At 39.6% G+C, this 12690-nt stretch overlaps 1 protein-coding gene across 2 annotated transcripts in view; it reads left to right on the top strand.

Annotated features, from left to right (window-relative positions):
- MEIOB (meiosis specific with OB-fold) overlaps nucleotides 1-12690 on the top strand; it is a 38409-nt gene that overhangs the window by 3522 nt on the left and 22197 nt on the right. For both annotated transcript variants that reach the window (XM_076072416.1, XM_076072417.1), the window contains exons 3-8: nucleotides 755-812; nucleotides 1769-1900; nucleotides 2597-2669; nucleotides 4043-4235; nucleotides 10105-10205; nucleotides 11019-11071. In XM_076072416.1, the coding sequence (XP_075928531.1) occupies nucleotides 755-812; nucleotides 1769-1900; nucleotides 2597-2669; nucleotides 4043-4235; nucleotides 10105-10205; nucleotides 11019-11071 (610 nt within the window). The remainder of the gene's footprint in view (nucleotides 1-754; nucleotides 813-1768; nucleotides 1901-2596; nucleotides 2670-4042; nucleotides 4236-10104; nucleotides 10206-11018; nucleotides 11072-12690) is intronic.

Below are 12690 nucleotides of genomic sequence, written 5' to 3'. Positions count from 1 at the left end.
CTTATTATTCCACAATATTAGGCCAATTTATTATTTTGAAGAAAAAAAAACCTGTATTATGGATTCAAAGGTTTTCTCAAATTATTTGTCTGAATGCCAGTGTACATAGATGCCTCTAAGAAATATAAACGTTATTTAGGCTGATATGTACATTCCCAATAATATAATTTGGTTTACACATTTAATTCTGATCTATTGCAAAGTTGGTATGGCTAAAGTTGCCAGAGGTTGGCCAACACACACATGAGCAAATGTTATTAATATGGGAATCAACAAAGGTTTTACCTCACATACCCAAACTCTGCTTACACACCAAGTGAAGCCTCACTGCATAAACCAATATCTGTATTGGTCTGGCAGTGGTGGTACACGCGTGTAATCCAGCACTTTGGCAGCGAGGGTTGGTGGAACACAAACATTTGTGAAACTCCCTCCCTTCCCGTGGGCGTCAGTGTCACAATCACCTGGTTTGCCAGGTTATGGCAATGTAGTACGTGGATTCATTTGTATCTGTTCTACCTGTAATGACGCTATATCACTTTATCTTACATAAATCATCGTGATTACTTGTTTGTGTGTGCATGGGCTATTGTCACCCATGATGATGTGTGTTGCCAGGCAATGCCAACAACCCGAAGAATAACGAAAACTTCAATTGTATTTATGTCAGTGTTGCATTTTCACGTGTACTGAAATATGTATAACAGTGCAGAATGCAGTCATCCTTAAAATAATGGTGCTGTTTTCATCTTAGACAATTATAGGTGTCATTCTTGGGAAAACTGATCCAAAAGGATTTCAAAATCGAAAAAGTTGAGTATTTGCAACACTTTTCACAATGACCATAATATCACTATTGCAAATGTACTCATGGAGGTGGCAGAATGGCTCAGTGGGCTGAAACTGCGTTGAGATGGCACCACATTCTGGATTCACATCTGGATTTCACCCACCCATGATTAAACTTGATTCTGTCGTGTAGTGAGTTGATAGTAACACCCTAGCCAGCAATGGCTGCACATACACAAAAAACCCCCATCATATTACATTTGTTTAATTTTATTTGGTATTTTTTCAAGTCATCATTTTAAATAAGCATTTTTTGGTAACAAGGCTACTGTTAACCATGTTATTTCCTCAGCCATTCGTGCTGTCAACTTACTGCACATGTTCAAGTCCAAGTTCAAGACCTTTACTCTTTGGTCTATTCGGTAAAGTCACGTAGGTAAAAAATAAACCGAATAGAACCAAGGAGTATGGATCCTTGCAGTCACGAAAGCTTCAAATCTAGAATTCAAGACCTTTCTTTTTTACTCTGCCTATGACTGCCAAATTCTTTCTACAAATAAATATGTCTACTTTCTGTAGAGCATCTTGAGATGCGGTGACATTTAGATGCAATAGGAATTCACATTGTCTTTCACCATTTGACTGCCATCATTTACGATTTACACTTCGGCTCCCATGCAGTACGCTGCTATGCGAGGAACATCTCTATACTATATTAATATGAGTGTATGTGATAAAATGCAGCACCTCTAGCATGGCTAAAAAGTGATTGAAGGGACTCTTGAAAGTAGTTCCATGATAACATCTTGCAGAGCCTGTTTACTAGCACGCGGTGATGCCCTGGACACATTTCCATCTGACGTCGATAGCAGCGTAATTGGAATATAATCTGGGGTAAAAAATACAAACATGATTTACTCGTATAGTTCAAATCTCGCAGTGCTCACGTCAAGCTTTTTTGATTTGCGTGAGTCTGCAGGTCCTGAGAAAGAACGATTCACCTTTGATTTTGTTTTGCGGGATTCCCCAAACTATTTTATTAATGTGGAATGTTGGGGCGACGATATATTCATTCACAACCTCTCAAGAAGCTTCAGGATTGGAGAAGTTGGTAAGTAACTTTTGTAAAAAAAAAAAGCATACGTTTAAATTTCATGAGACTAATAGTTTGCACACTTTAAATGTGCCTTAAGCATTAGAGGAAAATATAGTTCAAAGAAACATTGCTCTTTATTTTGTTTATGTATGTACCTAGGCTTGTAACCTGGACTGTGACACGTATTCAAAGCTTTCTTTATGATGAAAAAAGCTAAGTTCATAAGAAAAAATGATTTTCAAGTGAGTTTCCAAGAGCATTACTTGAACATAAATTAAATAATAGAATACGACGTTTCGATTGCAAAACAAGCAATCGTCATCAGGTATAACTAAATTTGAGAGAGATGACGATTGCTTGTGTTGCAATCGAAACGTCGTATTCAATTAATTAATTACTTTTATTTCTACGTGACTTTACCGAAAGAACCAAAGAGTAATTCCTGCAGTCACGAAAGCTTCAAATCAAGTTTCATTGCTTGAACAGTCCGGGAACATCACTGCGGTGTACCTTTTAATATGTCACTGTTGTGGCATTATAGGCGATTTAGTAGTGTTCCTGAAAGTCAATGTAACATTCTTTCTTACTAACACAGCTTCAAACCTATTTGGAAATCTGTTACACAACCTAAGTACGTATATGACATTATACCTATTTGTATTTTGGATTTGTGTATTCTTTAACGATTGCTATTTTTGTTTCTGTCTGAAGTGAAAGTCCAGAATCCCCTTGTCCGAACCAAGGATATCGAACAGGATGAGAAGTTCAGGCCATGGACTCCAAGGTACTGTGTGTGAAATATTAATGAGCAGGCATTACATAAGCTACCTTATTGTGTATTTCAATGACTGCTGCCATTAAAAACATTATTTGGCCTAAGTTGGAATATTTTTTGTTATTTGAACCTCATGGTGGTATCCCAGGGTAGCATAGTACCCCGGCTCTTGCATAATGTCCGTGATGCAGTAATTTTTAGTCTGTTGATGGTCGGCGATGCGGCAATCGACTCATCTCGACGAGCTGTAAACGATACACCACTACGGTGCGTCCTCGCTGCGTTTCGACATCACGGAGTAGCGCTGATTTCGGATTGATTAGTACCCCAGTCGCGGAGTTAAGTACACCCCTGGAAAAAATGGTGTCGCAGAAATAAAATATTTATATGCCTCGGCCATTTTGTATTATTTGGTACCCTGGGGTTCCACCATAAGGATCACATATATGGGGTGGCGCACCCAGTTCCTATCTCGCTGCATTTGATGGAATTCAGCGTAAAGCAGTCGGCTTGATTGATGAACCAGCACTCACCAGGTTGGTTCCAGTCACTCACTCACCGGCAGTCACTCACCTCCTTATCAATCTTTTATCACTAATACCAGGGTCACAGTTCACTCATTGATTCCTGCGCCACGTTGAGGACTCACGACTTCTATCTCGTCCAGACTATGTTCAACCACTGTATTTTATATATATTTTATTGTTTCCCTTCAACGTGTCTTTACCGAAAGAACCAAGAATATGAATCCCTGCAGTCACGAAAGCTTTAAATCAGAATTCACTGTATTGCAAGTCAAATCACTTCTCTTCTTGCTTCTTTCCCCACACATGCCCGCCTTTGCTATTCTCTCCCATGATTTATTTTCCCAATCTCTTATAAACCTTGTGCAATGTAAGAAATACAGTGAAGAAACTCTTCTCTATTGCACCTTCAGTAGTGCAGTTTGTTGCTGGACGTTTGGTGTTTTTTGGTCTTTTGGCCTATGCTAAGCAAATGTTATATATGTTTTTAAAAACTTCACACATAAGATAGGACCGATTGGCAGCATTGCATAATCTGTACGTCGTTGCATAATTTGTTAAAAAATATTAATTACAGCCTTGCCTCTGCTTATCAGTGTTAGCTGATTTCCTGCTGTAAAAATAACATTTTGTTATTATAGCAGTTTAATTATGGACTCCTGTTCTTTGACACTTTACAATTACATTTAAAAATAATAGTTGCCACTGTAATAATAATTGGTACTCATTTTCCTTGAAATATTTTTAAACCAGTGTGACACCTGAATAGCAACGATGTCACGTCGTTGCCGTTTTGAAAAGAATGCCATGTAATTATAGCACATGCATCTTATTTTTCCTGTGCGAAACAATCCTCAGCCCTTACAAACTGACTCTCAGCGAAAACCACTCTGCTGTGGCTTTGTGCTCCGGAGAAGAAGGCTCGAGTATGATGCCTCTCTTGCACCTGCCCACGAAGGAAAGCCACGATTACTACACACTCTCTGACATCCTCGCTAATGGCCAGAACTTGCAAGGAGAAGTCATCAACATCCTCGTTGGCGTCAGGACTGTAAGTAGCCGGCGGTCTAGGGTTTTACCGCAGCCTAGTTTAGTGGCGGAGTGCAGCTCTGTGGCGTGACGATGTTTAAATTACAAAGTCAATGTTAAACAAATGTGGAACGCTAAACAGAATGAGTAATGATATTAATTGCTTTTGTCTTTCATGCATTCTGCTCTAGCTCTCAAACCCTATGTATATTAGGGAAAACTACCAATGGTGTTAAATATTGTACCGATATTTTTTTTACTTGATTATTGTAATTTTAGAAGTGGGGCTGAGACTTCAGCAGGGGGCTAAGCCCCCCTCCAGCCCATTCCCCGATGCTAAAGGGGGCGGCGTAGCATGGTTGGTATGGACCCTGCCACAAAAAATGTAATTGCCCTCCACTGTCCAATTTTCAATTTCCCCAACTCTTTTTATGCCACCGCCTGGGCCCCCCTGTTCTGTGGAACTCTGATGTAGTTGCACCACCTGCAAATTCAATAGCTCAGCCACTAAGCCTAATTGTCGCTGCTGAAGTGGCATAATGCAAGGGTTTGGCGGTGCAAACCGGACCTTGGCTCAGTAATGCCATGGAGCGTTATCAAATCACACCGTTCACTGGACGTGAAAGAGTTGCATCGCAATGTCAGAGCTAGTGAGCCATCGCATGCTGTTTTCTGTATAAAAGCCACACATGTACCTTTTTTTATTGGCCATGGTAATTACATCTCGGAAAAATACATTCTTATTTACTTACCAAATTTGGAAGCACCTGTGGCCAGACATAAATCGTTAGACTTAGTTTGCTTATGTTGCAGTCGAAACGTCGTGAGAATTGTATTGATTTATATTTTTATTATTATATTGTTTCCCTTCTACGTGACTTTACCGAAAGAACCAAGAATATGAATCCCTGCAGTCACGAAAGCTTTAAATAAAAATTTAGTTATGTTGCCTTGATGAATCGAATTTGTATGCACATTTTATATGCTTACTCTTTGGTTATTTCGGTAAAGTCACGTAGGTAGAAAAAATAATAGATCACGACGTTTCGATCACCACACAAGCAATCGCCTTCAGGTAGGAGAAACAGGCTGCTGAAACAAGTCCTTATATATAGAGCTGTTAGGGGAGAGAGGGGGGTTGCCACATCGGGCGAGATGGTGGGGACTAGAGATTGTGCCTAAGTGAGTGGGAAATCCAAAGATGGGAACCGAGATGGGGGGGGGGGGAAGGGTTGTGGTTGATGCGAGAGCTGAGGAGGTGGCCATTGTATTGTGAGAGATTAGCATGTCAATGTAAACTAACCAACGCAGCGGTGGCTGTGCTCGTGAGACATCAGCTCGTTAGAAAATGAGGGAAACATACGAGGGACAACACCACATCGAGGGAAGGAGAGCTAGACACACACAGACAGACACAGAGAGAGAGAGACACAGAGAGACACACCTAGAGAGACACACACAGAAACACACAGAGGGACACACCCATAGAGAGAGACACAGAAAGACACACCTACACACAGAGAGACACACACACAAAGTGACACACAGAGAGAGAGAGACACACAAACCGAGAGACACACACAAAGAGACACACAGAGAGAGAGAGACACAGACACACACAACATCACAGCCAGTTATAGTCTGCTAAAAAACGAGAGCCACCAGCCACATCGAGGGAAAGGGGCAATGTTGGCTTTATTAGTGAGACATTTAGGCCGATAATGTAAAGACATTTAACTTGGTAATGTAAATAGGTAATGTAACTCAGAGAGTCGGAAATAACTGCTGACAATGGCAGGTAAAATGGAAACATCATCAACCAGTTAAGTCTTTACCTGGTTAAAAACGTCCTTCCAATGATTGCTCAATTTGTACCCATCTTCTCGGTTGAAGTTATGTCTGTGTTTATATATCTGGATGGCTTCATTAACAAATCTTTGATGGTAGCCCGAAGGTTTGCAGAGTACCTTGATCTCGGAAAAGACAATGTCGTGTGAGCCCACCGCGTTCAAGCAGTGATCAGCCACGGCAGAGGTATTGGTTCTGCCGTGTTTCAAATCTGCCTTGTGTTCGCGAACACAGTCCGAGACATGTCGTTTCGTTTCCCCAATGTAACTGCTAATTTATTATTCTTGGTTCTTTCGGTAACGTCACGTAGAAGGGAAACAAAAATATATATAAAATAATATATTTTTGGCTTCAAGTATTATTTCAAGAGAGAAAACATTTCATTTCTGGTGTTCTGGCAACATACGAATCATCTGGAAAATGCTATAATGGATGTATTTAGGTTCCATTCAAAAAAATCTATACACCCAGGAGTAAAAAGACAGATGAATTAATATCTGCATATAGACATGAAGCATGTAATGGCAGATAGTGTTTGTAATTTTTTCATTTATTGATCTGATGCAGAAAATTATATTTAAAACAGAAATATAATGAATACATTGCTCAATATTCTGTTTAATACCATTTATAAATTTATTCAGAACGTGTTTAGTGCTATAATATTGCAGTTGTGATAATAAAACGAGATTTTATTTTTGGAAACTGCAGATGTTAGACATGGCTATTATCAAGCTTCTGCTTCAGTGAACTTATACATAAAATAATAGTTTAGTAAATATTATAAAAGTGTGTTGTATATACTTCCACTGAAAGGAAAGAAATATCTTAAAATTTTATCCAACTGGTCACCATCAGGAAATACTGAGGTTTACAGCGAGAGATGGTTCCATCAATACATTTTAACAATCGCAATCACAAACATTTAGATTGATTGATCCGGCATTCACAAATTCTCTCCAGTCAGTTGCGGTCAGTTGCTTCCTCATCACTCTTCTATCGCTACTACTTTGCTCAATGTTCACGTGAAGTTTATTTATTGACCCATTCATTCATATTGAGAACTCGGTCTACCAGACTAAGTATTTTGCTTCATCCACACTTCGTTCAACCACCACACTGTAAGTCTTTCTGTTTTCTCTCCTCTTACTGTTCAACTTTGTTCCCAAGCTCTTATATTCTTTCTCAATTCCAGAAACGTGTTAAATGTTACCTATTACAACTTTGATAGTGCCGTTTGTTGCTGGCTGCTTAAAACTTTGGGCATTTGGGCCTGCAATTAGGAACTGTGTAAAAAAATGTGGAGCAGTTTTTTACTCCAACCCATTAAGCCAAGGGGAGTGTCGAGAAGGATTTGGAGTCATGCTTATTGACGTCAACACGCTTGCCCCGCTAACAGACCTGGCCAACCAATCAGATTCTGTCCATCTCACATAAAGACAAAGATACCCTGTATAGCCTACACAGACAGTTGGGACAAATTCTGCTTCACGAGCACCTATGCAAACACATACGCGCATAATGTGCTTATGCGTGAGGGTTGTTCTGTTTGCCCCCAAAGTGTACAAAAGCACGAATTAAAACAACGATAATGATAAAGAGGAAAGCAATGATCATGATGAGTATGCAGGTGATGGTGACAATGATGAGACAGTGATTATAATAATTATGGCCAATGAAGGTTAATGGAGTGATAAATGATGACAGATGAGGATGATATATGATGATGATGGATAAATGATGATGATGATGGCAATGATAAATGATGAGAGATGAAAATGCCATGATTAGATAAATCCTAACCCCATACTATTACTAACCCACCTCCTCCTAGTTAAGGGAATTCTGTAAATTAAGTGAAAAGTAGTGGTGGACTGGGTTTAAGTTTTGCACATAAATTGCTGTACATCCATCAAAAAATTGGCTTGACAGACAAAATAGCTACACAAATCGTGAGTTTTCATGTTCTATGACCAATGTGCTGTACATACTGCGCCTCATGCAGAAAATGCCCTGCCCATGCACATTGCTGAAACCCAGAGAAGGCCGGCAGACAGATTCAGGGAACACCTGAGAGGTTTTGCCAATAGTTGTGTGTTTGTATCCTTGATTTAACCAGGAAATGAAATACTGTAAACCCATTTAAACATTGCCTCTTTTTGCAAGGGTGACCTGGGTTTTTTGCTGATCACACAAAACCAGTAACTGAACATTTCATATCTACAGGACACAGCCTCATTGGTATGATGTTACATAGTTTGTTGTCTAGCTTTAACGATTGATTTGCAAACAGGCAAATACAAGACATTTTTTGAGGCTCGGATGAATAATTATCCTGCCCTTAATGCAAGACTTGACTATCTGAAAGCAAACTCTGGACCAGTTTCAACATTCAGTGTCCATCAGCAATCAGGTTTGCTTAAATTTATGCTGGCGAATTGCCCGTTGTTTATGGGCATGGACCATTTCTGTAAGAAATAGGTCCTAGTTTGACACAAATTACATAATACGTAACACAAAATAATAATTAAGTATCATCAAGAATGTTAACGAGAAAAAAGCTTCCCTCCCATATAGTTGCTGGGTTCACAGGCAAACACATGTAGGTTTAGTGAAAATACCCTAGTCCATATGTGTATTTTACATACATGCTGCTGGTCATATATGTGGGTGTGTATAGTTTGATGGATTATGTATTGCTCACACATTTGGCGTAATAACAATTAAAAACACAGCAGCTAGCATTTCACATAGCCTCATTCAATCGTACAAAAACCCAGGACACACTGTGCAAACCTTTTGATATTCAAATGCTTATGTATTTTCACATTTCCATTGATTTCAGCGGGTAAAATCTATCACATTTGGCTAACTGTTAGATGTCCACACAATGAGAACACTCATTATACTTCAGTCGGGCAATCTGCATATTGAATTCTGCGATGCATTCAAATACATATATGACATTGAAGACTCATTGCACTTGATGACATTGTCTCATGACATTGTCTTCTCTGATACCAAAGTTCTCTGCAAACCTCCCGGTTATTACCAGAGATTTGTCCATGAAGCCATCCAGATATACAAACACAGACACAACTTCAACCGAGAGGATGGTTTAAAATTTAGCAACCATTGGAAAGATGTTATAAATCAAGTCAAACGTTAGCTGCCTTATAATTGTACAGCCATTTCCATTGCTTTCAGTGGGTTGCATGTACTCGTGTATCTCTCCCCCCGAACCCCCTGCAGCATAACAAAAGGCGGCTTAACTCAGCCCCCCCCCCACCCACGTCCCTTCTTGGCTCCCCCCCCCCCCTTAACCTGTATATAATCCCGGCTGTCTCAGAGCTGTCCACTTGACACAGATATTCTGCTGTGACTGTTCCACCTGAAGATGGAAGCTTGTGTTGCCTCCGAAACGTGATTTAATTTAGTTGTTTTATTTTATTTTACCTACGTGACTTTACCGAAAAAAACCAAAGAGTATGATCCTATATTCTTGGTTCTTTCGGTAAAGTCACTTTGAAGGCAAACAATAAAATAATAAAAAATATATATAAGTATGGTCCTGTTATATTTATGTTATTCTCTTTTCAGGTACCAATTATGATACCATTTTTTTTACTGTAAACATAGTTATCCATTGCACGTACTATGATGTGTTTTTTTTTGTTCAATATCGAATACGACATGTGCCCTGGTAATCACTGGTAAAATGTTACCACACTTACACATCATGGCGTATGGACGCGCATAGTGCTGTGCGCTAGATATCTTCAAACAGTCAGACAACATTGATGACACTGTCTGGAGGTCAGTAGTAGCATTGCTCTCACAACGTATCAGAAACACTGAGACATGCATTCAAGGCATAGATTATAATAGCACAATCTAGAGAGACAAGCGGGCTGAAATTGTTGGCTTACAGAAAAAAACCTCAGACAAGGTCCGCTGAAATGCATTTGTCATGTGTGCCACCATTCGTTATAAGTGCATTGTTATCGACAGTTTTTTTTTTACATACGTTATCATGTCACCAGGTTTCAGAGCCAAAAGCTTTTGTAACCAAGGACAACAGGCCGGGACAGAACTGTGATGTGATCCTCTTTGATGAAACTGTCAACTCGTTTCATTTTGTGCTGTAAGTTTTATGGATTTAGAGTGCAAAACAATACAATAAAAGTCAAACTTTCCTACACTTTGCAAAATTATCCCCCATGTAAACAATGCATGCCACTTGCCCTTCTCTGTCGAGAACATTAGCCATCTACCATGTCGGCATTTAATCTGCACATTTGAAGCCTAAAAACTTTCAGTGCCATAGGTAATAGGTGCAGCCCTGCAATTGCTTACTCGTGTCACTGCTAGCAGAAGGGCCTACACTACAGGGAGCTCTAGAGAGCCTATATAGAGGGTATTTTGGTCTACTCTTCCATGCTGACAAAGCATCGAATAACAGTGCAGCTTGCAGTGCTCTATGAGCTTTTAAATACTACAAAGGGCTCTTATTTGTTTCCACTCATTTACAATTGCAAAGATGCCAGGCAGAGCATGTATCATGTTGTAATCAGCCACAGCGGGATTTGCAATGTGTTTGTAAATGTGTCCTTTTAACCCGGTAATGGTTTGTGGATCACGTCGATTTGTTAAACTCTATAATCCCCTATGCTGTCAGGTATTGGGAGGATGAGAGTACAGAAACTAGTTTTGCGAACCCACCTGCATAGAATTTTAGTACTACATCCTCTCATGTGTGGATTTGCTATCGATTTTATCCCACTTACAAAAAAACATCTCTTAAAGAATTGACAGAGCATTTTACTTAGGCATCTCACTGAGGGATGCTCTTGAAGAGAGTCTTCAGGCTGAGCGTTTCATTGATAAAATACATTTTTTATTATCATGCCATTGTAATACTAATTTCTGTTGATGAAAACATGTTATGTTATTTTAGCTGGAATAAAGAAGCTATACAGCTTGCACAGACGTGGGAACCTAGGAAAACAGGTTTGTTTAACTATTCTATTGTGATTCAAAATATGTTTTATGTACAGACGAAGCAATACACTCTTCTTCCACCATTTTCCAAATTGTATTACATTTGTGCATTTGGCGTCATGTCACGAGATAAAGAAATTTCCTTTCATGAATCATCCAGAGCAGTGCAGAGAACAGCCTGCAGAAGGAGATATCACCAAACTATATGAGATTCCATCAAATTACCTATTTTATCCACACTATGGCAGATGCAGGTCGAGAAACATCCAAAGATGGGGCAGTTCTGAAATTACAAGCTTTCTTAAATAGGACCCTACATTAATAATCTTTTAAAAAATATTCAACATGATGTCTGGTAAATATCAATAAAATACGAATATTCGAGGTCTCACTGGGATGGGAGCTTCGTCCATCCTTTGGGTCCATCAATTCACTAGGAACACTACAAAGAAACGTTAGGTGGCATTGAAACCATTTTTTTATTCTTAGAGCTTGAATTTTGTCAGATTTGTTGAATTTTTTTAATGTGTTTGTAGTCAGTCATTGCTGACTCTGCTGAGACCCTTAACTTGCTGCAATTGAAAACCTGGTTGAATCACAGGCACCTGAAACCTGACTTTTAAACCAGAATCCCAGCAATGCCAGTCCAGTGCTTTGACCCTCAGCCACCAGGCCACTTCTATACAGTTATATTCTGGCAATATTTTATATGTTACTGTTATAGCCAGCATTATTTGCTGTTGCTGTGTAATCCAAGTCTCACTGCCTTCACATAAAACCCACATATAGCTGTTGACAGCTGAAATGGCAGTGCAAACAGAAATTAATGTGCATTCTAGTTGTGAATGTAAGTGCAACCTCAGCATCTGTCACAACTTGCACCTATTAAGTGACAGCCTATTGTGCTGTCACTTGTTTTTTGTTGGTAAATTATGCGGATAAAAAAGTCTAGAAATCCATTTGAACGTGAAATGTTTTTCTTAAAAGGCTTAACATCAAAGAATGTTTGCTTCGTTTGTTCCATGTTCCTCAGTGTGGTGAGTAATTAATCGAGGTTTTTTTTGTTGCAATGTATTTCCTGCATTCACTGCACATAGATTAAAGCTGCCAAGCATCCCACTTTAAAAAATGCTGTTCCAGTATTCCAAAGCTCTTGGGAAAATCGGGATTTTTATCACAGTCAAACATTTTCTGGCCTCAGGCTCTAATATTAGCAAAGGGAAGAGCTGCTTGAGTAGTGGATGTGGTTAACAGAAGAGTGGGAAGGGTGTATTAGTAGGCAGGGCCTACCGTCAGAAAGAGCAAGGCCACAAACTGTTTGTGCAGGACTGGAGATTGAGTAGTCATAGCTTTGTACAATTGAGTGGGGCCGACAATGGGAGGGGGCCTGCCGGCTCACTATGTGTCCTGGTTGAGCCTTGCAAAAATTTGGTAGCTTTAATGTAGATTCAGTCAGTTAGCACAGTGCTTAAAGAGGACAGCTTGTAATAAGAAGGTTGTGAATTAACGTCCTAGTCAGGGGTTGACTCAACCTTTCATCTCTTTGGCGCTGATAAAATGACGACCAGTTTGTGGGACATCAACAGCGATTGTCTTAAGGATAGCCTTTTCCCCACCATGTCAGTCCA

The sequence above is a fragment of the Petromyzon marinus genome, chromosome 37 (genome assembly GCF_048934315.1).
Source record: "Petromyzon marinus isolate PM22_M1 ecotype Great Lakes invasive population chromosome 37, UKy_Petmar_22M1.pri1.0, whole genome shotgun sequence".
Taxonomy (NCBI): Eukaryota; Metazoa; Chordata; class Hyperoartia; order Petromyzontiformes; family Petromyzontidae; genus Petromyzon; species Petromyzon marinus.
This window is presented reverse-complemented; position numbering and strand designations above follow the sequence as displayed.